Source organism: Chanos chanos, chromosome 15, assembly GCF_902362185.1.
Source record: "Chanos chanos chromosome 15, fChaCha1.1, whole genome shotgun sequence".
Classification (NCBI taxonomy): Eukaryota; Metazoa; Chordata; class Actinopteri; order Gonorynchiformes; family Chanidae; genus Chanos; species Chanos chanos.
In genome coordinates this window covers 9,865,025-9,887,479 of record NC_044509.1, presented here as the reverse complement: position 1 = coordinate 9,887,479, position 22,455 = coordinate 9,865,025, and the positions used below count along the sequence as shown (strand labels likewise).

General features: G+C 43.1%; 1 protein-coding gene across 1 annotated transcript; it reads right to left on the bottom strand.

The window, feature by feature from the left end:
- Window positions 1-10,639: 10,639 nt before the first annotated feature.
- dact3a (dishevelled-binding antagonist of beta-catenin 3a) lies at window positions 10,640-20,290 on the bottom strand. Its single transcript, XM_030792203.1, has 5 exons — window positions 20,241-20,290; window positions 19,852-20,116; window positions 13,347-13,464; window positions 13,054-13,182; window positions 10,640-12,075 (listed from the first exon to the last, which is right to left on the bottom strand). The coding sequence occupies exons 1-5, from the start codon at window positions 20,288-20,290 to the stop codon at window positions 10,640-10,642; spliced, it is 1,998 nt and encodes a 665-aa protein (XP_030648063.1).
- Between the last annotated feature and the right edge of the window lie 2,165 nt (window positions 20,291-22,455).

Here is a 22,455-nt window from a genome sequence, read left to right as displayed (position 1 = left end):
TAACACCAGCAGTGCTGTGGGACCGGACTGTCTCGGCGTACAGAACAGGAAAATACACAGAGCCGCACGGATTGAAACCTTTCCAAACGCACGTTCTAAACATTTCTTTCATCTGTGACTCCGTGCCAATTAATTTACTGGACAGATTACTCTCCATTTATGGTGTATTCACTCTTGTATATGCTCTGTTCATTTACACATGAGGCCTTCTTGCTCTGTCTGATGAAATCTTAACTTAAACAATAGTTACAATGTGTACATGTTATTATTTTTTTTTTCCTGTAATGTGTCCCTGTAATAAGAGTATGTTTATGATTATATACAACGCCACAGTGCATTAAGCTGATGAAGTGTTCGTTAAAAAAAAAAAAAAAAAAAATTGGCATTCATTCTCAGCAGCTCATTTCTTTTTCATGTTCCAAATTTTGAGTACATCCAGTTGCAGACATTGTTGTGGATATGCAGAAATTCTGCATGTTTTGATTCTATGCTGCCCTCTTGTGATAAAAACTGGAAAAAAAAATGCAAATGGATTGGTGCCATGTACACATACACCGCTTTCTCTCAGTTTATTCCTGCGGGGCCTCAGATCCTGAATGTTTTTGTTTAGGCATCACTCTACTTACGCTAACATTAAGTCTCTAATCGGACAAATTTTTAAGTTCACCGGGACAAAAATGTTCAGGACCTGGAACCCACAGCATGTCCGTGCAGGGCAGAGCATAAGAAATGTTTGGCAGAAAATATGGTGGTCCCCAGAAATAAAAATGAAGACACCCCTGGGATTATGGTGGAAACTTGAAATTTAATGGTGGAAACACGACAATTTAAAAATGCTGTAAGCAGTACTTTTTTGTTTGTTTGTTTGTTTGTTTCTGCGCATGCCTGAAATGGACCCAATACGAAATTTATAACCACATTCTTATCATCTGTTCCTAATCTCATCATCTGATTTTTTTAGAGAGGGAGTCTGAAGTGTGTAAACAACAGTGAACTAGACGAGTCAAGTCCTAAGACTACCGCACTTTCAAAAAAGCCTGTGGCTCTTACATAATTTATGAATGACTGTGGTTGTGTTGATCCTTGGAGATTTTTGAACCCAAATTCTAAAGATTTTTCTTTCTTCTCCCATGTCCATTACGTTTACTCAAGAGATTATTCCTTCAAAGATAAGGTAATTCTTCCACATCTACAAACCTCTGAACGTTATGCATTTATATTGGATCAGTACCAGTTTATGAGGGATTAATGTTATTTCCTATAATGCTCTCTGCAACAAACAAACCACTTGTACGAACACACTGGTTCTTAAATGACTTGAGTGATTTAAGAGAACATGCCGCATTCACTAACTTTCTCATGTTTAGAATTTTCTCTTAGGCACAAACAAAATTTACTAGTGGTCCAGACCCATTGCTAGAGTCTTAAACAATCAGTATGCTGTTCTAATGGATTGCATCTATTTCATTACTCTGAAGGAATTTAGAGTTTCAATGTGTATTACTGCACTGCAGTGGTATTGGACTGTTTTACTGTGCTGTTCAAGTTATGATATAATTCAAAATGACATGAACTCACGTTAACATTAAACTACCTATTGAATCTGTTCTAGAATAATAATAATAATCATAAAAATAATACAGTATCTATATCAACATCTCAAACTGTCAGTGAAACAACATGTATTTTAGTACCTTTTTTCCCACGGTGAAGACTCGCCCTTAAGCCCCTCCCGTTGCAGTCACGGACCACCTTGCTTTGAGGAGATGTTTATTTTATTTTATTATGAACCAAATTTCTTTTTAAATCATTTCCTCTTTATTTCAGCAATGGTCTGGTCCTCAAGTGACCCTGTGTTAACAGCGTGAGCACCCCGCACGCCCCCCCCCCCCCATTTCTTGGCTTTGACAGGTTCATACATTCCACTATGATGATGTTAAGAAAGTATGTTTTTGGTTTTAATGATCTCTGAAAGCTGAACTCATCAAGTAATGTTTACTCTTGGATGCCATTTTTATAAATGACACTTCTGGGAAAAATGGGGCGGAGGCACGTAGCCTTAAATGACATTTTGGGTGCGTCCACTGGCCGGCTGTATGACCCTGAATTGAACTAGTGCAATTGTCCCTTCCTGGATTGATTATCTTACCCATACCCATACCAGCTGGAAATGACCCATCAAACACACTTGTTTGTCTACGTTTGGAAATCCAAACAATTCTGCAGCCAATGCAATAATTTTTTATTAGTACTATTCTGACTTGACCCTGCTTATTCTCGCTGGATGGTGTTCTGCATTTCAGAGGCTTGTTCTTTGAGAGGACCATTTCCGGTGTTGGGGAATTAACAGATAAATTTAGTTTGCCTGTTCTGCTATCATCTGGGGTTTTTTTGTTTTTTGTTTTGTTTTGTTATTTTACATAATTATGTTCAGCGGGACAGAGCTGAGTGAGATGGGAGAACTGCTGCTTTTTTCTTTGTCCTTTGTTGCTGTAGTTATTTTTGTTTGTAAAAATGAAAATGTTTCTTTGCCACATTTACACAACTACTATGTAGCTATGTATCGAACTATGTTGAATGCATGCTGATTAAACAATACTTTGCACTACAGATTACAATATATGCCTTGAAGGTTGTGTTTGACTTTTGCTGCACCCTGCTCATCTGGCTTTATATATCTGGACGGCTAAGCTTTGAAGAAACATTGTAGTACATACTGAAGTCCTAAAAGGCTGATTCTTTTTGGACTGGAGAATTCCCAGAGCTGTGACTATTCTTTTAAGCACATCAGTGCAAGTTGTACCGACTCAGCAAAGAACAGATAACAAGGGACCTGCGATGCTATGTTTCAGAGCAGTAATTCAGTTTGCTGTCAGTTTCCTGATCTGCTTTTGGTGTTGTCACAGTGTTTAGATTCTCCACAATCCTCTGGACCTTCACTGTAATATTACAGTCACTAGAGATTTTAAAACGGCCTGTTATGAAGATGACAGTATATGGTTTTGTTGAGTCTGGTAAAAGAAATCACAGAGACTACTCTTCTTGAGACATTGCTGAGTCCTTATTCCTTAGTCATGTGACATAGGCCTCGTGCCAGGAGGCGGGGCTTTGATGACATCACACAGACCTCTTTAATTACCCGGGACACTAATCCCACAGGTTAAGCAAAGCTGGGTTGAAACACAGGGGGAGGACCAAAGTCAAAGAGTTAGACACAGGTAGAAAAAAGACATAAACAAAGAGAACAGCATTTGCCAAGAGTGGACCGTCATCCATTTGGCTGAGGGGAGGTTTTTAGATTGGAAAGACTAAGCAGAAAGGACTCTGTAGCAACTGTGACATCGCTCCTTTGGTGACAGGACAGCGACAAGGACCACTCAGACATATTACAGGTAAGACCACCCCATCCGGCCCGGCGAAATAAACTCCGAGCTCAGGCCGGGTCATCGTGACTGTGCTACTTTTTTTTCTGCTACGTATCCCATCTCTCCTGAACATACTTTAGATGTGTTAGACGTTGGTCTGTGTGCTAGACACATTCATTAACATCTAAAAAGTTATTAGCACTTAATAGAGAATCTAAAACAGTTTCTGTTTTAGGTTTTCACGGATGCAATATTTCTCTGGGAATCAGTTCTAGTGGTCCATTTTAAATGTGAATTTACGTGAAATGATTTATGTTAAATGCAGTGTATTCTCTTTTTGTTGGTCCAGCTTCATATGTTTTGATACATTGTAAACACGGTGGGGATAAAATGAATCATAAAGTTTATAAAAGTGGTCCTCAATTACTTTATCACAAAGTAATTGAGGACAACTGGTATAAAGCAGGTATGAGATTAATTATAGTACAGGCTGGTACTCCTCGAGGGCCTAAAGTGTCCGTGCTTTGAAATACCGGACTAGAAAACATCCTACTCAGTCTCCTGCTCTGTCATGCTTCAGTCGTTCTGAAGTACCTTTCCGCCACACTTCTGTGCTCCTTTGAAGCAACAAGGCTCTTAGGCTGGCAAACCTGTTAACTTCACCTCATTAAGGGCTTACTGGTAGGATTATGTTATGGGCAAAGCAGGCTCTTTGTACCCACCGCCCCTAGAGCAGTCACCCGTGAGTCACACAGCTTTATCCTCCCAGCACACTCCAACGGCATATAAACTCTCTGTCACAGATAACCAGCAGGAGAGACGGAATCGGAATCGTCGCGGTTCTGTCTAGACAAAGTGGAAAAAGCAGCATTTAAGACCACTGAAGCAAAGCCAGAATTCATAATATTACGTAATGAATACGTCTTGTTTTGTAAGCAGTTCAGATTTAAAGCTGAGCTTTGGTACAGAGTTGCAAAACGATGGTGTGTTCTTTTTTTTCTTTTCTTTTTTTTTTATTGTGCAGTGCTGTATCAGAGAAAAGCTCTCCCATGAACCAAAAGACAGAGGAGGGCCATTTTTTTCCTAGTAAACCGTTAACTCTCAAAATCCATAACACAGACATATAAAACTTAGTGTTCCTGTTTCAATTCCGCCAGGAGGAGGGTTAGAGCCTTTCATCTTTGAACGGGAATTATTTAAAGTCCAGATAGTCTGCCAAAAAGAGGTACTCTGCGTACCTGACCTTTGTAAAAAAGAATGAACTTTATACACCGAGTATTGTTGACATCATTCGTTCATTTATAGGGGTTATAAATGGTGAAACTATGTGTGTGTGTGTGTGTGTGTGTGTGTGTGTGTGTGTGTGTGTGTGTTCATTTGAGCATCCACAGTGTGATGGCCACTGGCCCACAAGACATCCCAATGGAGGAGGAACACGTTCAGAGGAGAGGACGCAACGGGCCATTCCAGGTAAAGAACTACATAAAGCAACTCCAAAACCGACACACTCAAATATCAACCCGCCGATATTCCCACGTTTATAAAAATATTTTATTTTTTATCTCACAGCCGGTTCTCTAATATTCTCTCCCACTTTTCCTCTTCTTCTCCTCTTCACATGCTTAGATTTTTCCGGAACCAGGGGATGAGCTAGCGGGGTACCAGGGGGAGCAAGGTGGTGACCAGCAGAAGGAGCGTCTTCCGTCTATTGTGGTCGAGACCACAGGCATGAGCGAGGAGGAGAGCGGGGAGCTGCGCTGGCCTCCCCAGGACCAGGTCTACTGTGAGGAGGATGAGGACCCCTTCCAGGACCAGTGTGTACCTCATGCTAACATCACCAACAAGGCAGAGAATGAAGAAGATACATCCGCAGAGGAGGGGTTTGTATCAGTCAAAACTTCTTCTCAAGAACGGATGTGTGCCTCATCTCTGTTGGAATCAATTCAGCTTATATATATATATATTTTTTTTCAGATTTGATGTCGTCCTAATTATATATGACTTTCTCTTTGTTGTAGATCTCTTCGTTTCAAATATACCAAAAATGCCACAATGGGGCAGCTGGATTACACTCGCCTGACTCCGCCCCCCTCTCCCACTTCCCCCGAAGTTGCCCCGCCCTCCTATCGTAACTGAGTTTTCAGTGGGAGAATGGCAGATATGAGTTATCACAAGAGGATAACTGGAAAACCGATGCAATATATAAGGCAATGGGTTTGTGCAAAAAATCGAATGCAGCGTGAAAGAGGGGAGTCGTTTCATTTATAATTTTTGCTTGGAAAGGGAATACAAAATACCAAATTTATTATATCATATAGAATAACCATACCATAAATTGAAAATGGTACGTGGATCCTTCATTTTTAGGATAAATATACTACTTGAGTTATACTGATTCCTGGAAGAGAGTGTTGGAAAGAATGAAAATGATACATTACTGTATGTCTGGCCTAAAAACTATGGATAATGTTGCAGTTTTTTCAATGGTACTTTCTTATATCTTATTATCTTATTTAGAATCTAATATATTTTCTATGAGAAAATAGCTGTAAAATAACCTGATCTAACAGATCTGTCTTCTCTCTGGCTATTTTGGAACTGCTTAAAGCGCACAATCATTTGAACAGAGATTTGTTTGACCATTTCTGAAACAGACAGACAAAAGGAGATGGATTGTGTTTAGTTTGCTTTAATTTGACTGTTTCTTTTTTTCTGATCATAAAATGTCTTTAGTGTTAAGAGCAGATCTTTGAATTTACTCAGCTAAAGCTGTTTTTAATGTCAGTTTGGACCTGCCATATGTTGAATGCATTTCCATTCTGTACTGTTGTTACAAGTTCTCAATAAAGCCACATTTCCACACAAGTCTGTCTCGTGTTTTTCCAAGCTTTTGACACGTTTCCAGAAAAAACACTTCAGTTCATGCTTTTCCTTCAGCCTTTTTTTTCCCCCTGTTGTGTTTCTCTCCCATCTTAGCACCCTTTACACTAGCAGTATAGTTTGTCCAACAAATGCATTTCTCAGCACGTCGACTATTCAAAGCATTAATGTTCATACCAATTTTACGGTATAAAGGAGCTTTAAGTGAATGCAATCAGTCCTCTTGCTCAATGAAATCTTCCAGAACACACCATTATATTGTGTGACTAAGCTACAGGCTTTTGTAGATGTGACGTGGAGGGGGGGGGGGGGGGGAGGTTTGGAGAAACAGCAGACTGCTACAGACAGACATAATGAGGGTGTTACAGTACAGTGCACCGGACAGGATGTGCCTGCTGTTCCTTCATTATCCCCCTGCATCATATATTCATTACCTGCTACACAGAAAACCGTCCTTTCAAATACACTGAAAAGACACACTAATCGGAGTGTCACACCAGTACTGTTTCCTTCAAAGTTCATCACTGTATAGACGTGAAATTTCCTTTTTGCTGTGGGACTGTGTACTGAATCGCGCAATGTGCATTAGAATGAACGTTGATATTATGCCTACTGCCATAATTTGTTGTAATTTAATCCCTGAAGTTCTGGAGCGGGGGGGAAGAAAAAAAAACCCAATTATGTTTGCCAGAGGAAGAATCTGAAAGATTAATACTGATTTGTAATTATGCAAATTGATCACACGGGGGCAGCAAAATAACTACCAATCATTCACTGATACCTCTATCAGGTCAGTGTAGTCAAAGAGCTGCTTTTCATTCAAAACCACAAAATGCAAAAAAGATGTTGGTAACATGGCCTTAAAATCTCAAAATGAATAAAGCCTTTTCTATGCGATAGCTTCTTTCACATCAAAGATAAATTAATGCTGTATGGAACTTCGCATCTTACCTCAGGCCTCCAAAGTTGCAGAGAAGTTCAATGAGTTCCCAGATAACTTTCTGAGGTCTTTTAAACAATCCATACGAACCCATGCATCAAACCAGACACCCCTAAATATAAAAAAGTGTCAGATAGATATTTGGTACTCCCAAAGACATTCACATTTACAACTGATGAGAGGAAACCAGTAGGCACTGCTGCGTTGAATAATAAGTTATTAAAGGTGATTTGGTGTTGTGTAATTATAGGTGCTGACACACAAAGGTCTAGAGACTTGGGGGGGGGGGGGGGGGGGGGGGTAGTGGGGGTTAGGAGAGCAGAGAGCAGCAGCTGTAATTCACATCTTTTCAATATAAGAATGGCATTCGAGAGAGAGACTAAATATAAAACCACTCCATGGCAACCAGGATCGAAAAATCACACCACCACTGGGGAGAGTGGTGGCATGTTCTGTATCAGCCTAAGTCAAGAGTGTTCCTCACTCAGGCCCCTGTATCAAATTCAGCATTTGCGCTATCGGGAGGACAAAAAAAAAAAAAAAAGAAAAGAAAAAACCCAAATCAACCCCAAGGTGAATTTCAATTAGATATCGATTTGGATTTTTTCACTGTGTTATCTGAGCCTGTGTTGAATAAGTAATATTTCACCCTGCTTGATATTGCTGTTGCCATGTCTCATGGAGCAGAGTATCAGAGGGGAGCAACGTGGGACCCCTGGCCCAAGCAAAGAGCCTGTCACTCATCAGACAGATCCCTCCCTCTGCCTGCCTCATGTCCCCTAGGGGGAGGAGTGGTGGGGCCCCTGGTCCAGGCGGCAGGACAGGCAGCAGCTGTCTGAAGAGTGAGTTAACCCAGGAGCCCGACTGGAGTCCTCTCTCTCTCTCTCTCTCTCTCTCTCTCTCTTCTCACACCAAGCTCCCCTCTCTAGTGCTGGCCCTGCTCCCAGACTCTGGTATGTACAGTCAAACCTACCAAGCGCCCACAACCCAAACCCCTGGGAGAGAAAGGCTACACTGCCTGATGTGTTGTCTGAAGTAGTGTGTGTGTACGTATGTGTGTGGAAGCATGCCTGAGTCTGCATGCCTGCGTGTGCGTTTGTATGTGTGTGTGTGTGTGTGTATGTGTGTGTGTGTGTGAGGGAGTGTGTGTTTGTGTGTGTAAATAACAGAGCAAGACAGAGCGAGAGTTAAGAGAAGAAGAGAAGAGGGGAGAAGGAGCACAGACAGAGAGTGAGAACGAGAGGAGGGAGCCAGCAGTTGATGTCCTCCCGAGATCTGGACAAACCTCATCAAAGTTTGAGCTCTCAGAGATAAAAAAGACCAACAGAAAAAGGAAAACTAGGTCAGCCAGTCTGTGTCTAAGGAAAAAGCCAGAAATAAAGCAACTTTTCTCTTTCTCTCTCTAAGTCTCTCTTTCTCTTCTTTCCCCCCATGTCTTACGCCACCCCTTCATACCCCTTCCTTCTCTCCTACTCTAATTGAAGCCAGATGTTGGCCTGTCTAGGTTGAACTCTTTCTCTTTTTCTCTGTCTTTCTTTTTTTCTCTTAATATTTGGTTTCTTCCTGGGTTTTCTTATACATTTCTGGCCTTGTGCTTGTCCACTGCTTCAGGTTCCACCCACCCTCTTGCCTCCCTCCGCCCCCTTCACAGGAAATGCTCCAGGTTCCTGGCCTTGAAGGAGAACATGTTTCTTTAACCATGTCCAGATGGAGGGATTGAGAAGGAAGGAGAGAAAGATACAAAGAGAGTGAGAGAGAGAAAAAGAGTGTGTGAGAGAGAGAGAGAGAGAGAGAGGTTGCCATAGCAGTGGGCCTGTGGATGTTCACTGTCCGTGCAACTGGTCGACATGACTGTCCAGCTGTGTTAGTAGAGCTGTTTCTCCTCTAACCCCACCCATTCTCCTCCTCCTCCTCCTCCTCCCTTCTCTTTCTCCCTCACTCTCCCCTCCCCACATCACTGTGCAAGAAAGAACAAAGCCAGTAAAGGAACCTTGTAAACCTTCCCAAAATCCCCTTCTGCTGTCACAGCTCTTTTGCCCTCCTATGTACATACAGTGCTTCTCTCTCAATCCTTTTCTGCTCCAGTCTCCTATCGGGACACCTTCTGTATATGGGAATGTGTTGCAGAATGTGGTTACTATTGGGTGGTTCACAGACTGTTAATGACTAAGTACTTCTTATGGCTTCCTCATGTTCATAGGGTCATAAAACATGTTAGTGAGACCATATGATGAGTGTATATGTGTAAGGAAAGAGTGAGTAAGAAAAGGAAAGAGGCGAGAAAAAGAACACGTGAGCAAGAACGACTGAAAACGAGAAAGAGAATGCAGAGAGAATTATGATACAGCTGAGGCTAATTATCTTATTAGTCTTCCTGAGGGAGAGCTGATTAAGTGTTTATGTGAACGTGCTTTCCTTTGGCCTGGAGGCCTGTTGGAGATGTGCCAGGCTGGACCTGGATGACAAAAACCGTATGCAGATAGCATCGCTCTGCCACTAGCTCAACTTCCTCTCTCCACATAAGAACCAACGCTCACTTCAATGGGTGGCCCGAGTTCCGTGTGTGTTCTCCCACTAGGGAGTCTACAGTATACCGTTGTGAGAAGGCTGCGCTGGAACACCCAAAGAGATGCTCTTCCCTTCCTCCAGGACAGACAACCTACGCAATTTTATTAAACAGCGTGTTCTGAGCCAACTGCATAATGTTTACTTAAGTATGTTTGTCCAGGCACCAGTTATTAATATCCTTCCCCCCCCCCTTCTCTTTGTCTCTTGTCGTGTTCTTCAGATCTCTTTAATCAACAGTATTTGGCTTCTTTCCTAAGTTCACTGAGAAAGGAACTTTCTGTGCTGCTTTTGTGTGGCAAACAGTGGGGGAAATTAACCTGAAGCAGTAATTATGAACTACGGCAGATGGACTTTAATGAGCTGCTAATTGGTCTTTCAGTTCTGGCCCCACACTACCAGTCCCAAAACCCTCTTAGACAACACTCTCTGCTCTCTGAATCTGAAAAATGGGCTTGAGCAATTTCATGGTCCCAGATTTTTATTTACAGAAAACTTCATAAATACAAACACCCTCATGGAGACAAGTCCAGGAATGGCATTTCCATATTCATGGATGTCCAATTTTTATGATGTTATTTGTCCTACTAGGTTTGAGTGAGATTCATCCAGTCTGTTCTGCCTGGGCCCAGTATTGGGTCCTGTTGTCAGTCTCAGCCACCAGCTGCTTAGTAACTGATCAGGAATCAGCGGTGTGCTCAAGCTAAGATTTACATCCTCAGTAATTTATTTGGCCAGCTGAACTGAAACAGATTTCTGGCGCACAGTATACTGGGTTGATGAGGTTGTGGCTGAAGGATGAGAAAGAGTTCTTGGGTTGGGGAGGGGGATCAGGATCAGAGCACCTCCACATGTATCCTCTTTAAGGACAGCTTTATGGCCGTCTCTCTCAGACGGTGGTCATGACCTTGAGGGAACCTGTGCGGAAGCGAAGGATCTTCTTCTTGAGAGCGTGGGAGGCCTTGATCTTGACAAAGGCTTTGGGCTGCAGTGGTGCTCCAGATGGTGCAGAGGGTGATTGAGAGGCTAGTTGAGGAGGCAACTGCTGAGGCCACACAAGCCCACCACTCTCATCAGAGTCACTGGAAAGTGAACTGGAGCCTGGAGAGTCCGCTTCACTGAGGCTGGACTCCGAGTCACCCGGGGGAGGGTGTCCGTAGCCGTCCTCAGGTCGGCAGATGGGAGCGCGCTCGAGGTAATCTGCCTGATGGTGTGGAGTGTGGTGGTGATGGTGGTGGTGATGGGGATGGTGAGCTGGTCCTTGGACATACGTGTAGGGTGGGGGCGCGGGACGAGGCTTGCGAGAGCGTCGGGAACTTTGCTCCGCCGGGGGCTCGGCTTCATCCTGGCTGAGCTCCAAAGTGGAGCGCCAACGTCGGTATCCTGTAGTACCTGCCGGTGGCCGTTTGGCTTTAGGTTGGCTGGGCCGGACGCCGTCCCTCTCTACCGTGTTATATTTGCGTTCCGACACTCCGCGTTGGCCCAGCAGACTGTTCTCGGACTGGGATCGGCAGGCTTTGCGGCCGGGTTTCTTGCCGGCCGCTCGCTCCTCTGTGAATCTACATTTCTTCGACATGACCCGCGGCTTCGGCGGAGCTCTCTCAGGGGAGTAGGTGTTGCGGCTGCATTTGAGGGGTGCCTGAGATCTGTGAGTTGTGGCTCTGGTTGGGGCATGGCAGGGCTGAGCTGGGATGTACTGGGCGTTAACCAACTGCTCGTCCGAGGATGGTGAGTGGGGGGTCGGATAGCTCTGGAAACGTTGGGGTGAATCAGCCTCGCTGCCGCTCGGATCTGCCGGTCCTCCGCATGGAAAGTCGAGGGAAGCGGAACGTATTCCAGCCATCACAGCCTGTCGGGGCCTGGGGTACCGCACAGAAAGCTGGTCCTCATGGGCGTGAGCCATGCTACTGTAGTGCTCTTCATCAAGGCTGGTTGACGCCCAGGTGGAGCCCTCTGGGTTGGGAGAAGCATTGCGGTGCTCTTGTGTGAAGGGGGGCTCCTTGCGGCAGAGGCTGCTCTGACGGACCACGCCTCGAACCTCTGGGCCTAAACTGGTGCGGGGTTTACTGGGCCTTACCGGTAGTGAGCGGCGCTGGATCAGACCCAGGATGTAGGATTCCACACGATGTGCCTGCCGATAATCCTCAGCTGTGGGTTCTCCTTCCACACCCGACACGTCACTGGGGTCCCAAGGCCATGACTCATCCTCCCCAACCCCCTCGGCAATGCCCTCCAACGAGGGATATGGTGCAGAGAAGGAGCGAGGGACCATGGAACGAGCCCCTGATTCAAGAGATCCCTCACGGTTGGCCACAAAGACATCACCTACAGACACAGACAAAAACACTTCCAGTTCAAAAACAGAGGGCTGAGAGGTAAGCTCAATGAACATGACATCTACAAACAGGCAAAAACGCTGCAGTTACAGAAGCTGCCCAGTGTGTGCAAACCTAATTCTGTCATGTCTAGTGCAAACACTAAGGAATGTAGCACATTCGACAGTAGGGTGCCATGCACACAGCTACAGACAAAACACCACGATCCACAGCAATGCTGATTACAGCCATTTCATATGGCTAAAGTATTTAGGTCTTCTCTTTCTCTCTTCCTCCCTCTTGCCAAGGCTCGATTTCCACAAAGGCGTTGCTTAAACGACTTGTTCTAAGAAGAGTCGAAGTGAAAAGCAATGAACTGACATTAGATCTCGCCACTTCATAATTTTCTGTTTCACTGTGTGCTCATATGTGAAAGTTTGAGATGGCTGGAACTTTTAGACATGTGTGAATAGACATATATGTGTGAATACTGTGTGTGTGTGTGTGTGTGTCTGTGTGACTAAGGTCTAGAGACACAGAAGGCCTTTCTCTGATTCCGTCTTGGGCATGTGCGTATTCACAGTAAAGCCTTATAAGTCTCATGACTCAAAGCGGAGGTCTATGCGTAATCACCGCGGGACACTTCCCTGATGAAATTACAGAGTGTCACAGCAGTGCCTCACTTAACTCTTTCACTGAGTCACAGTTGGCCTCATGCAAAATCTGAAGCACTGAAAGCATTCTTTCTGCAGCATGTTTTCAGACAGATACTCAAAAGGCAATATAAATACAATACAATACAAATTCCAACACATCACAAACTGAAAATTGGTGAAATCGGCTTGAGTCCTGTCTCAAGCTCTGTTAAAGTCTAAGGAGACAGCTGGCAAGTATGGTGTGGATTACTGAAACAAGCTCTGCGTAATGATTGATGGTAAGAGCAGGTTGGAAGGATGAGTGTGGGTAGATGGATTGGTGGATTACTCACCCACTGATTTGGGTCTGTCGTTAGCGTAGGCGAGGCGAATAGCGCGGGCGTTGCAGGGGGAGATGTCCACAAAGCCAGACGAGTCAGACAGACCCACTGGAGACTGGCCCTCACTCAGCTCATAGAAGCCTGAGATCAGATAAACAATTCGTTAAATAATTTATGAAGCAAAGAACATCACTATTTCCTCCTTGGAATAGTTGAGTATTACCTAGGGAGGTTTTACTTTAAACATCTTTTTAAGGACGAACGGAGGAATTAATTTGGCGGGGGCAATGGAAATGGCAATGTACCTGAACTTGGTCGGCTGTCCTCCACATCAGTAGGGGGCTCCACTGAGGCTGACTCTGCGTCCACTCTCAGTTCCCCGACCTGTTGCTCCAGTGATGACATCAGCCCCCATGGTGTACACTGCAAGCTGTTCTATAAGACACAAATACAAGCACTCAATACCCGGCAATATATCACCCTACACCTAATACTAACTAATGCATACACAAGCTTTATGTTCTGACCTACTTAAGTGTTCTACACTTACTGTTATTCTAATTCAAGCACAATACCCCCCTCCCCCCCCCTTAACTACCCCATAAAAGGCACTGTTATGAAAACAATTAGAATACAGATATATCTGTGTTGAAAACTAGCGCCAATTTAATGTAATGCAGGCAGCAGAAAAATAGAATTAAATTAGTCAAAAGAATAAAGAAAGCGCCTGTAACAACATGGACAAACTGAATTAAAGCGGATGAAAACGTACTTTAATTCCATTACAGCATATACTTTGCTCAACCTCATTAATGTCCCACAGTTTACAGCAGGAAGCTGCGAACCTTGAGCCCATAAGAGAACAACTTTCTTTCCCAGGTTATTTATATAATTTTTCTTTCAGTGTACTCAGAATAAGTTCACCAGAGGTTAACCTTATTTATATATTTAGATGTCTTATACATCATATTTTTTGGCAAGCTTGTAAGATGGACAGCTTGGTCTCTGGTAGTCTGCATTAGAAGAACAGTCTGTTCTCTTTGCTGGTCTTAAACAGCAGGTCTGTACGTTGTGAACAGTGTGGAGCCAACACTCAAGATTGCTGGGGCTGACCGTCAAATGAACTAGAGGTGAAAGATGATGCACAATGGACGCAGCAAAAGCTGTCAAAATAAAATGACTCAAGCTCCATCTATGCAGCAGAAAACACTGCATACATTATGCTGTGAAAAGGGAAATGAGACAAGCTGCATTTTAATGCAGCTCTGAAGAAAGAGAAAGCTAAAAGAATGTTCAGGAAAAGAGAGAGAGAACGATAAGATGAAGATGACAGGGGTGAAAAGAGACCAACCAAATTTAGAAAGTGTCAATAACAAAGATTTCTACAGTCGATGGATCAATATCTTTGATCAATGAGGCCTATTCACTTCATGAAGTGTAGTCTTCACATTGGTAATGAAGTGAGGGAGGGAGGGAGAGAGAAAGGGAGAGAGAGAGAAAGAGGGGAGAGAGAGAGAGAGTGGGGAGAGAGAGAGAGCAGGGAGAGAGAGGGAGAGAGAAAGAGAGAGAGAGAGAGAAAGAGAGAGAAAGAAAGAGGGGGGCAGAGGGAAAAGAAGAGATATCCGAAGAGATACACTCGGAGCAGTCAGCTGATTCTAGAGAATGGTTGAACATGATTAGAATCTGAGACAAGATCAGAGCCTGCTATAAATACCCTCGCTGGAACAGTAAACTCTTAAACACGCAGACACTGGTTAGTTCATGACCTAGAACGTTTCTGTAGATGTCTTTGAGACATGAAGGGTTCCACTGAAATATGTCTGAGAGACAAGCAGAGACTATGAATGGGCTGTGAATCAGAGATGCCTTACATTGCTGAGTTATACAAGCAGAGGATATCTGGGAAATGAACTAATGAACATAATGTTCCATGTTTAACTCAGTAAGTGGAAAGATTGAGGTAACTGAAGTAAAATGTTATATTTTGCTTTATAGCATGTAAACAAACACATTTGAAGATTTATACTAGCACGGTCATTAAAAACGATTTAAAAAAAAAAAAATTCTGTTACAGTTTAAATGATTCACCAGACTTTTTTGATTCATCTGCAATTTTGCAGAACAAAGATATCGAAGTTTGCTGGGTCTGCAAAAGGCAAAAAGAATTTTTGCTCAGTGCCGGTTCCTGCTGTCAGGCCTGAATGCTGGTTGTCATTCAGGCTTGTCAACTATTTGAAAACTGCTCCACAGGGAGACAAACACTGCTTTAAATGTCCCCTTTTCGCCAGTAGATGTATTATTACTGACCGAGCATGACCGAGTCTTGCACTTTGAACCTCCACGATGGACAGGCCATCAGAGAGAGGGAGGCAGTAAGGCTCAGAAGGAAAGGAAAAGAGAATGGGTAGAGAAGGAGGAAGGAGAGAGAGAGAGAGAGAGAGAGAGAGAGAGAGACCCAAGGAAGGTTCAGTTCTACTCCCAGCTTAAAATGGGCTTACAGGTGTCCTGAGGCACCTCTTCAGTGTCCCAGAGGTGCTGGAAGACTAAGCTCTGGCAGAGAGCTTAACATTCAATGTGAATAACGTAAACAAAAAAGGAATTTCCAAAAACGAATGTTACATGCTGACGGTCTTCATTTTTCACACACTGGACAGAGAGGTCATGCATGGACAGGAGAGACACACAGAGCAGATTTATACAACCTTATACAGCAAGCAGATCTATACAACGTAAACTTGACTATATGTTGGCAGCCATGTCTGAGATAAGCATAAGAGTCCTATGGGGAATGGTTAGACTTAGAGTTGGAAATACATATGACCTGTTATATTAATAATCTCACGAGGAAAAAAATCAATGAACAGATTTACACCAAATCAGATTTTAATCTACTACTAATAAGGCTTTGATGACTATTCCATGCATGCACCAATAACCTGCAAGTTTTAAGGGCTGTGTGTGTGTCTGTGTGTGCATGTATGTGTGCATACATGTGTGTGTGTGTGAGCATAGGCATGTGAGTGTGTGTGTATGTGTGTGTGCATGTCTGTATGTGTGAGATTAACTAGGCTAATGTCATCCATGCAGTCACTAAAGGGGCTGTGTGCGGCCGGTGGCCTACTCATGTGAGACCACACTGACTGAATGGTTATTTGTTCCTCCGGAGCTCAGGCTGAGCAGGAACCCAGAGAGCAGAGCTCTGTGGAACTGCTTTATCCCAAGCCCATTCAATACTGTGGAGGTCAAGCGCTCATTTTATCTCACACAAGGTAATACAGAAAGCGTGGCATTAGAAATCATTCGTTTGTGAGCACGAAGCTGGAGAACTGCTCTTTATCTCTTATACTGAAAGTACACATTTGTTTAAAAAAAAAAAAAAAAAAAAAAAAGAAATCAACAGCTTCAAAGCATATTTATGAACAAATATCAATACTGTGTTGCTTCAGCAAGACCTCTTAATAACAACTGGATAGGATGCCCCCCCCCACACACACACACACACAATCTGCTGGTGCATGAAACCACAGCCCAAACCACAGCCAAAATGATGCCACACACTGAGGGTGGTGGGGTGTGATTTTTTGGAGGGGGGTTGGGGGGGGGTAAGAGGGAGGGGCGTTGGTAAAATAGCAGGGGTCTGTGCAGCCATTACTCCTGACAGGTCAAATCACAGCAGTGTGTTTGTGTTTGCATTAACTGATGAGACCCCTCCACCCCCGCCCCCGAACCTCCTCAAATAAAATCTACCTCAAAGCTTGTTAGCTAAACTGGATGTTACCAAACATTGTCATGGCAACAAAGAGTAATCGTCTCTAAGAGGGTTTTGAGGCGGAGATTGAGTGGAAGACAGATAGATTTAATCAATCGTTGAGAGCGTTTCACCATCAATTATTCAGCCTGATCACTCTGTTTTTCTCACAGGCATTCTCACACAAAACTAACCATCAAACACAATGTTTCACACTCCAACAGTGTACCATATGGCTACTAACTGAGACTATGTCACAGTACTACACAGACATTTAACTGTTGGGCTTTCTGCAAAATTTGAAACTTGTCTCCATTCCCGTGTCTGTCCTTGGGCAGCACTCCTGTGCAATTAAACCTTTTGTTCTTATCAATTATTCACACACATGCGAGCACACACACACACACACACACACACACACACACACACACACACACACATGCATCTTGGCAACGACATTCCTTTGAATGGTGTAATTATCATCCCTCTGGCACCATGACTCTTGGAGTACCGCTGTGCCAGCCTGCCAGGGTGCCCAATGGCATGGAACAGAAGCTGCTAATTACTGCTGCACACCACTTTAGCTGCAGTCTCATCTATAGCCAGCTATTCAAGAGTGTCCTATTGCCTTTATCTCTCTCTCTCTCTCTCTCTCTCTCTCTCACACACACACACATACTTGCACAACTATGCACACATGTCATTTTTACAAACACACACAGACACACACCCACAAGCGTTACACTTCAGTGTGTTTACACACAGGCGCGTGTGAAACACCCACTCTCTCACATACACACAAACACACACACACACACACACACAAACACACACAAATACACACACAAATACACACACACAAACACACACACACACACACACACACATACTACCCCTCTGATTGAGAGTAATCTCTGTTTGAGGTGTGTGAGAGTGGGACACGGTGACAGAGGGAGGCGCAGGTGACACATGCCACACACACACACACACACACACACACACACACACACACCCCCACACACATTCATTCCTCTCCTAACACATGAAAACACACACTCCCATGGAATGAGGACAGTGTGGGGTGTGCTTTCCCAGCTGTTGCTGACTGTCAGATTACTGTCAGCATCTCGGCGCCAGGAATAAACCTTGATGGCCTTTGGGCTTGCTCTGTTTAATAGTGACAAGGCATTGAAGTGTGGGCAGTTGTAGCCAATGTCTCATACTAGTTCAGGGTCCCAAAATCCCAATTTACAACACATGGCAGTATATTTCCATATCCCCCAACCTCCCCAAACACACACACACACACACACACACACACGCACACACAGAGGAGAGAGAGAGAGAGAGAGAGAGAGAGAGAGAGACACACACACACACACTTCCCAATAGAGACACTGTGTACAGCTGGGACTCTAAACTAGAACACTGATACAGCAGGATTACAGTGGTTTTATGTCTAATCCCTATCCCCTCCTTCTCTGTGCGCCTCAGGAAAAAGCCAAATAAACCCACACCCCCACCAGGTTGAACTCTCACATTCAGAGAGGTGAGAAATAGGGAACAAAACACTGGCTTTGAACGTACAGCCTTATAAATGGTTCAGGACCCTGGTTTGAACAGCCAAGCTTCATGGTTCACATCCTAATGGTCTATTGATTATTTGACCTGCATGCTAACCTTTGATTCCCTTGCTTATTTGAAAACTGCTTACACTGCAGCACATCTAGAATCCCAATAACCTGACATCATACCAAACGACCCAACTTTAAATAAAATATGGCTTAAATTAAATAATTTAAGAAGATAATAAATTGTCACAAAAACAGTGGAATACAAATTTCACTGAAAGCCCACACAGAATCTGGGCCGATCAGCGTATGTGTTATCCCCAAGTGTTCGCAAACATCTTTCGAACATTTCATACCACGACACGCACGGCCGAATGGTCCTGCAGTGGTGGCAGATCTGTTAGTATTCTGCACGACTCCCTGCTATTGTTTGGATCAGCGTGGGGAGGGGGGAAGGGAGAGTGGGGATGGAGGGCACGCTCATTTAATTTCTATCACCAATTCAAATAAACCCCCACTGCGGCGGGGTCGTGTGCAAGGTCCTGGACCACTCTCTCTCTCGCTCTCTCTCTCTTTGAAACCGCACTGAGACTTTGCGAGCTGTTGCTCCCTAACATCATGGCAGTGGCTACTAATTCGCGCTTGTTGCTGTTTGCAAACGTGCGGGCGTCCATGAATACTCAACTTAGATTCAAATTAGGCATACTTTGGTTCATGCGTTCATTTTAACATAATTTGGTGTAAGGAGCATTTGTGTCGCACATATGCGTATAATTCAAAATTAACTGAACTGACTTTGCATCACCTACAACAAGATTTCTTCTTGAATCGCACGGAAACGCGCTCTGAGATTTCAATGATGTATTACGTATTCAAAAACTAAATTGTGGGAAATCAACTCATCTTGATTTTCTACTGCTAGTTAATCCGAGCTCTGAATTACAGACCCATCTGCAACACAATATACACGGCAATCAGATCCAAACGATAATATCTCTTTGTTTAATTTTTTCAGCAATCCCGTAGGGCATGGAAACTATGTAAAAGTCATTTGGTCCAGCTCGTCCATAGACTTTAGTTTTGATACTATCTGGAAGCCAGTAGCCTACTTTTGAAGACAAAGAGTTCATTAATCATTTCAACGGCGCTGATGAACAGCCGCATTATCTTAGTTTTTCGCCGTTCATTGGAACCAAATTCTCAAAGTTTGCCATAAATGGTCACGCGCTCACTGCGCAGCTCTGAAGAAGCTATCTGGTTGTTTTTTTTTTCTTGTTCCGTTATTCTTTGCTGAGGTAAACCAAATGGCTGTCAAGTATTAATAGCGGTATTATGTTGGACTGTTACCCAAATAATAGCAAACTTTACTGTGTGCCCGAAAAATCTCGCTACTTTAATGGAAGTACTCAATAATCTCTGTAAACTAAATAACCACTATTTCCACGCATGCAGAAGCTTGGGAGACACTTTTTCTTTTGAACAGACCCTTACCAGCTGGCGCCTCAAAGTCAAGTCGTCTTGCCCCCGGTTTGGTGCGTTTGGGGGAGATCGCGGAGGCTGGAGGTCACCCCATGCCGGACGCCCCGGAACAGTGTCCCCGAGGGATAAAGCGTTTAGAACAAGGCACTCCTGGCGCTGTTTCAACAATTCCAGTTCAAAAAGCCCGGCTAAGCTTGCCTCTAATCGCTCCTTATTTCGACTCCTTTCCGCTGTCATTGGAAATGAGAATGCGCGGTGCATCGCTGATAATCCCTTTCTTTGAAAAACATCCAATTAATTAAACAAAATAAAGAAAACTCCGTTGGTCCACGTCAGTTTTACCCCAGAAATGTGTTCTCTTCTGAGTAGCACACACCGGATACTGTGATATCCATGTTTACCTCGGAATAACGGTATCTTCAGTTTTCGCTAGACTACGTCTAGTCCCCATCCCTTCTCTTTTCCCTCTCCTTGCTTGGATTTCCATTTCGCAGCTGTCAAACATTTATTTGCATAACCTAGTAATTCCTGCCTTCTATTGGTGATTCTGATTGCGGCTTTGTTAATATTCATATATACTCCCGCCTTCCTAAAGTCCGAGCTGACTGGATTGGTTGTGAAACAGGCCACTAAATTCGATATGCAAATATAGTGAGGTTGGTTAATAAATTTGGGCGTTGGTGTCAATGGAACTTTAATTGCAGGTGGAGATTGCTGCCAGCGGTCGGCGAAAGCCTTGTGTTGCAAGGTAACTGTTTTCTCAGCTATCTTATCCCCCTATGCGATAATTTACTCTGTTTTTTATAAATGATGCTCAACTCTAAGCTGAAGTTTTGGGCGACAAAAAGGTGCTTTTGTATAAGAAAGTACGGTAAAGAGGATTTATCCTCCATTGTTCTTCACGATATAAAAATTATTGACGTTCCATATAATTAATGGCGAATGGGTTATGTTCTATATGTAAGGATGTGATCAAAAGCCGAGCTGGCAAATGGGGCAAAGTCGCAGTAATATAGAAAATCGTGTGTGATTTTTCCACGGGCGGTAGTACAAAAAATAGTGCAAAGGCGCCCCCTAATGTTGAAGCTAAGTCTAGACAAACATAATTGAGATTAGCGGGAGTTGCAGCGTGATGGTAACCGCAGGTAACGTTGTAACATCAAATATTTTGGTAATATAGCTTCCGTACGTTCCGTTGTACGGTTTATTATTATTCTTTTGCTATAATAAATTGCCGCACTTTTTGTTAAATTATTTGAGAACGTTGACCATTTTCAGTGAATCAAAGATTTGCATTCATATATATATATATATATATATATATATATATATATATATATATATGAGATGGGTAGGCTAGACAAAACCTCGTACAATTGTAGTTATTCACATGTCTACATCATGAACCACCCACAGCATCAAAACTCATTATTCATTATTTTTATTCATTTCCATCATTTCTAGTTCACAAGAACTGTATAGTCATTAGATTTGATTTCTCTCTTAGTCGGTGAAGAATCCCAGTCTGCGCCCAGCACAAACTGGTTTTCTTGCTTTGTATACACAGGAGCTATACACAACATATAGATACATTATCTTATATGTATAAATATTTTAGACTTACATCTGGAGATTAAAACAGTAATAAAAAACATCAGGTATTTTATGCACATACATTAGTTATACAATGCCACAATATTTGTTTTATGTAGTCCTTTTGCCACTCCATCGTTTTTTTTTTTAGGCTGGAATAAAGGATGTAACACAACTGAGGTCAAAGTTGTTTGCCTTGTTGACATGGAAACATTTTTAAAACACAACTTATCATATCCTCTCCATCTTCAACTAAAGAAACTGAAGGTAACCTCACATAAATGTAAAAGATGGATAAAGATTCTATGGTGACTTCATATAGGATTGTGAACTACATCCTTTTGGCAATTGTTGAACATGTTAGACAATTGCTTTGCCTAGCAGAGTTCAGCTTAGTAATACCTGTATGATTCACATGTTTTGTTGGGATTTCTTGTCACAGATGCAAACAATTTGATTTCCATTTGAATTCTGAAAGCAAAGTACCCAAATAAAGTACGAGTATGAGAGGTGACACCTGTTGAGCTCTCTTTAGAGTGTTGACCAAAACAGTCATAGCCATGGCAAATAGCCCACTAACAATCTCATTTAGCAATGGAGAGCATCAATGAATGTGAACCTTGCTGAAAAAGATTTACGCAAACCAGAACAACCAGGAAGAATTTCCCCAAAAGCTTTTGATATTTTCGCCTCTCGGTTTACATATCCAAGGTCCCACTTCGCACAATCTGATAGTATGCATGCGTCAAAATGTCATATTAAAAGGGAATATGGGACAAGTCTTGGTATTTCGCACAAAACTGTAAAAAGGGGCTGAACTAAAAGCTTGCTGTGTTTCTTCCTTGAAGTAATAATAATACTAATAAAAAGAAAATGATTTCACCCTTTATCCATCAGTGCATGGAAAAGATGTTTGCAGAGAATGGCAGCATGCATAGAGAGACCTGCTGAGGTTGAGGTTTCCACAAGCTTGACATCATCTGAATTTTTTTTTTTTTTTTTTTAAACAGTGACCAACCCTCA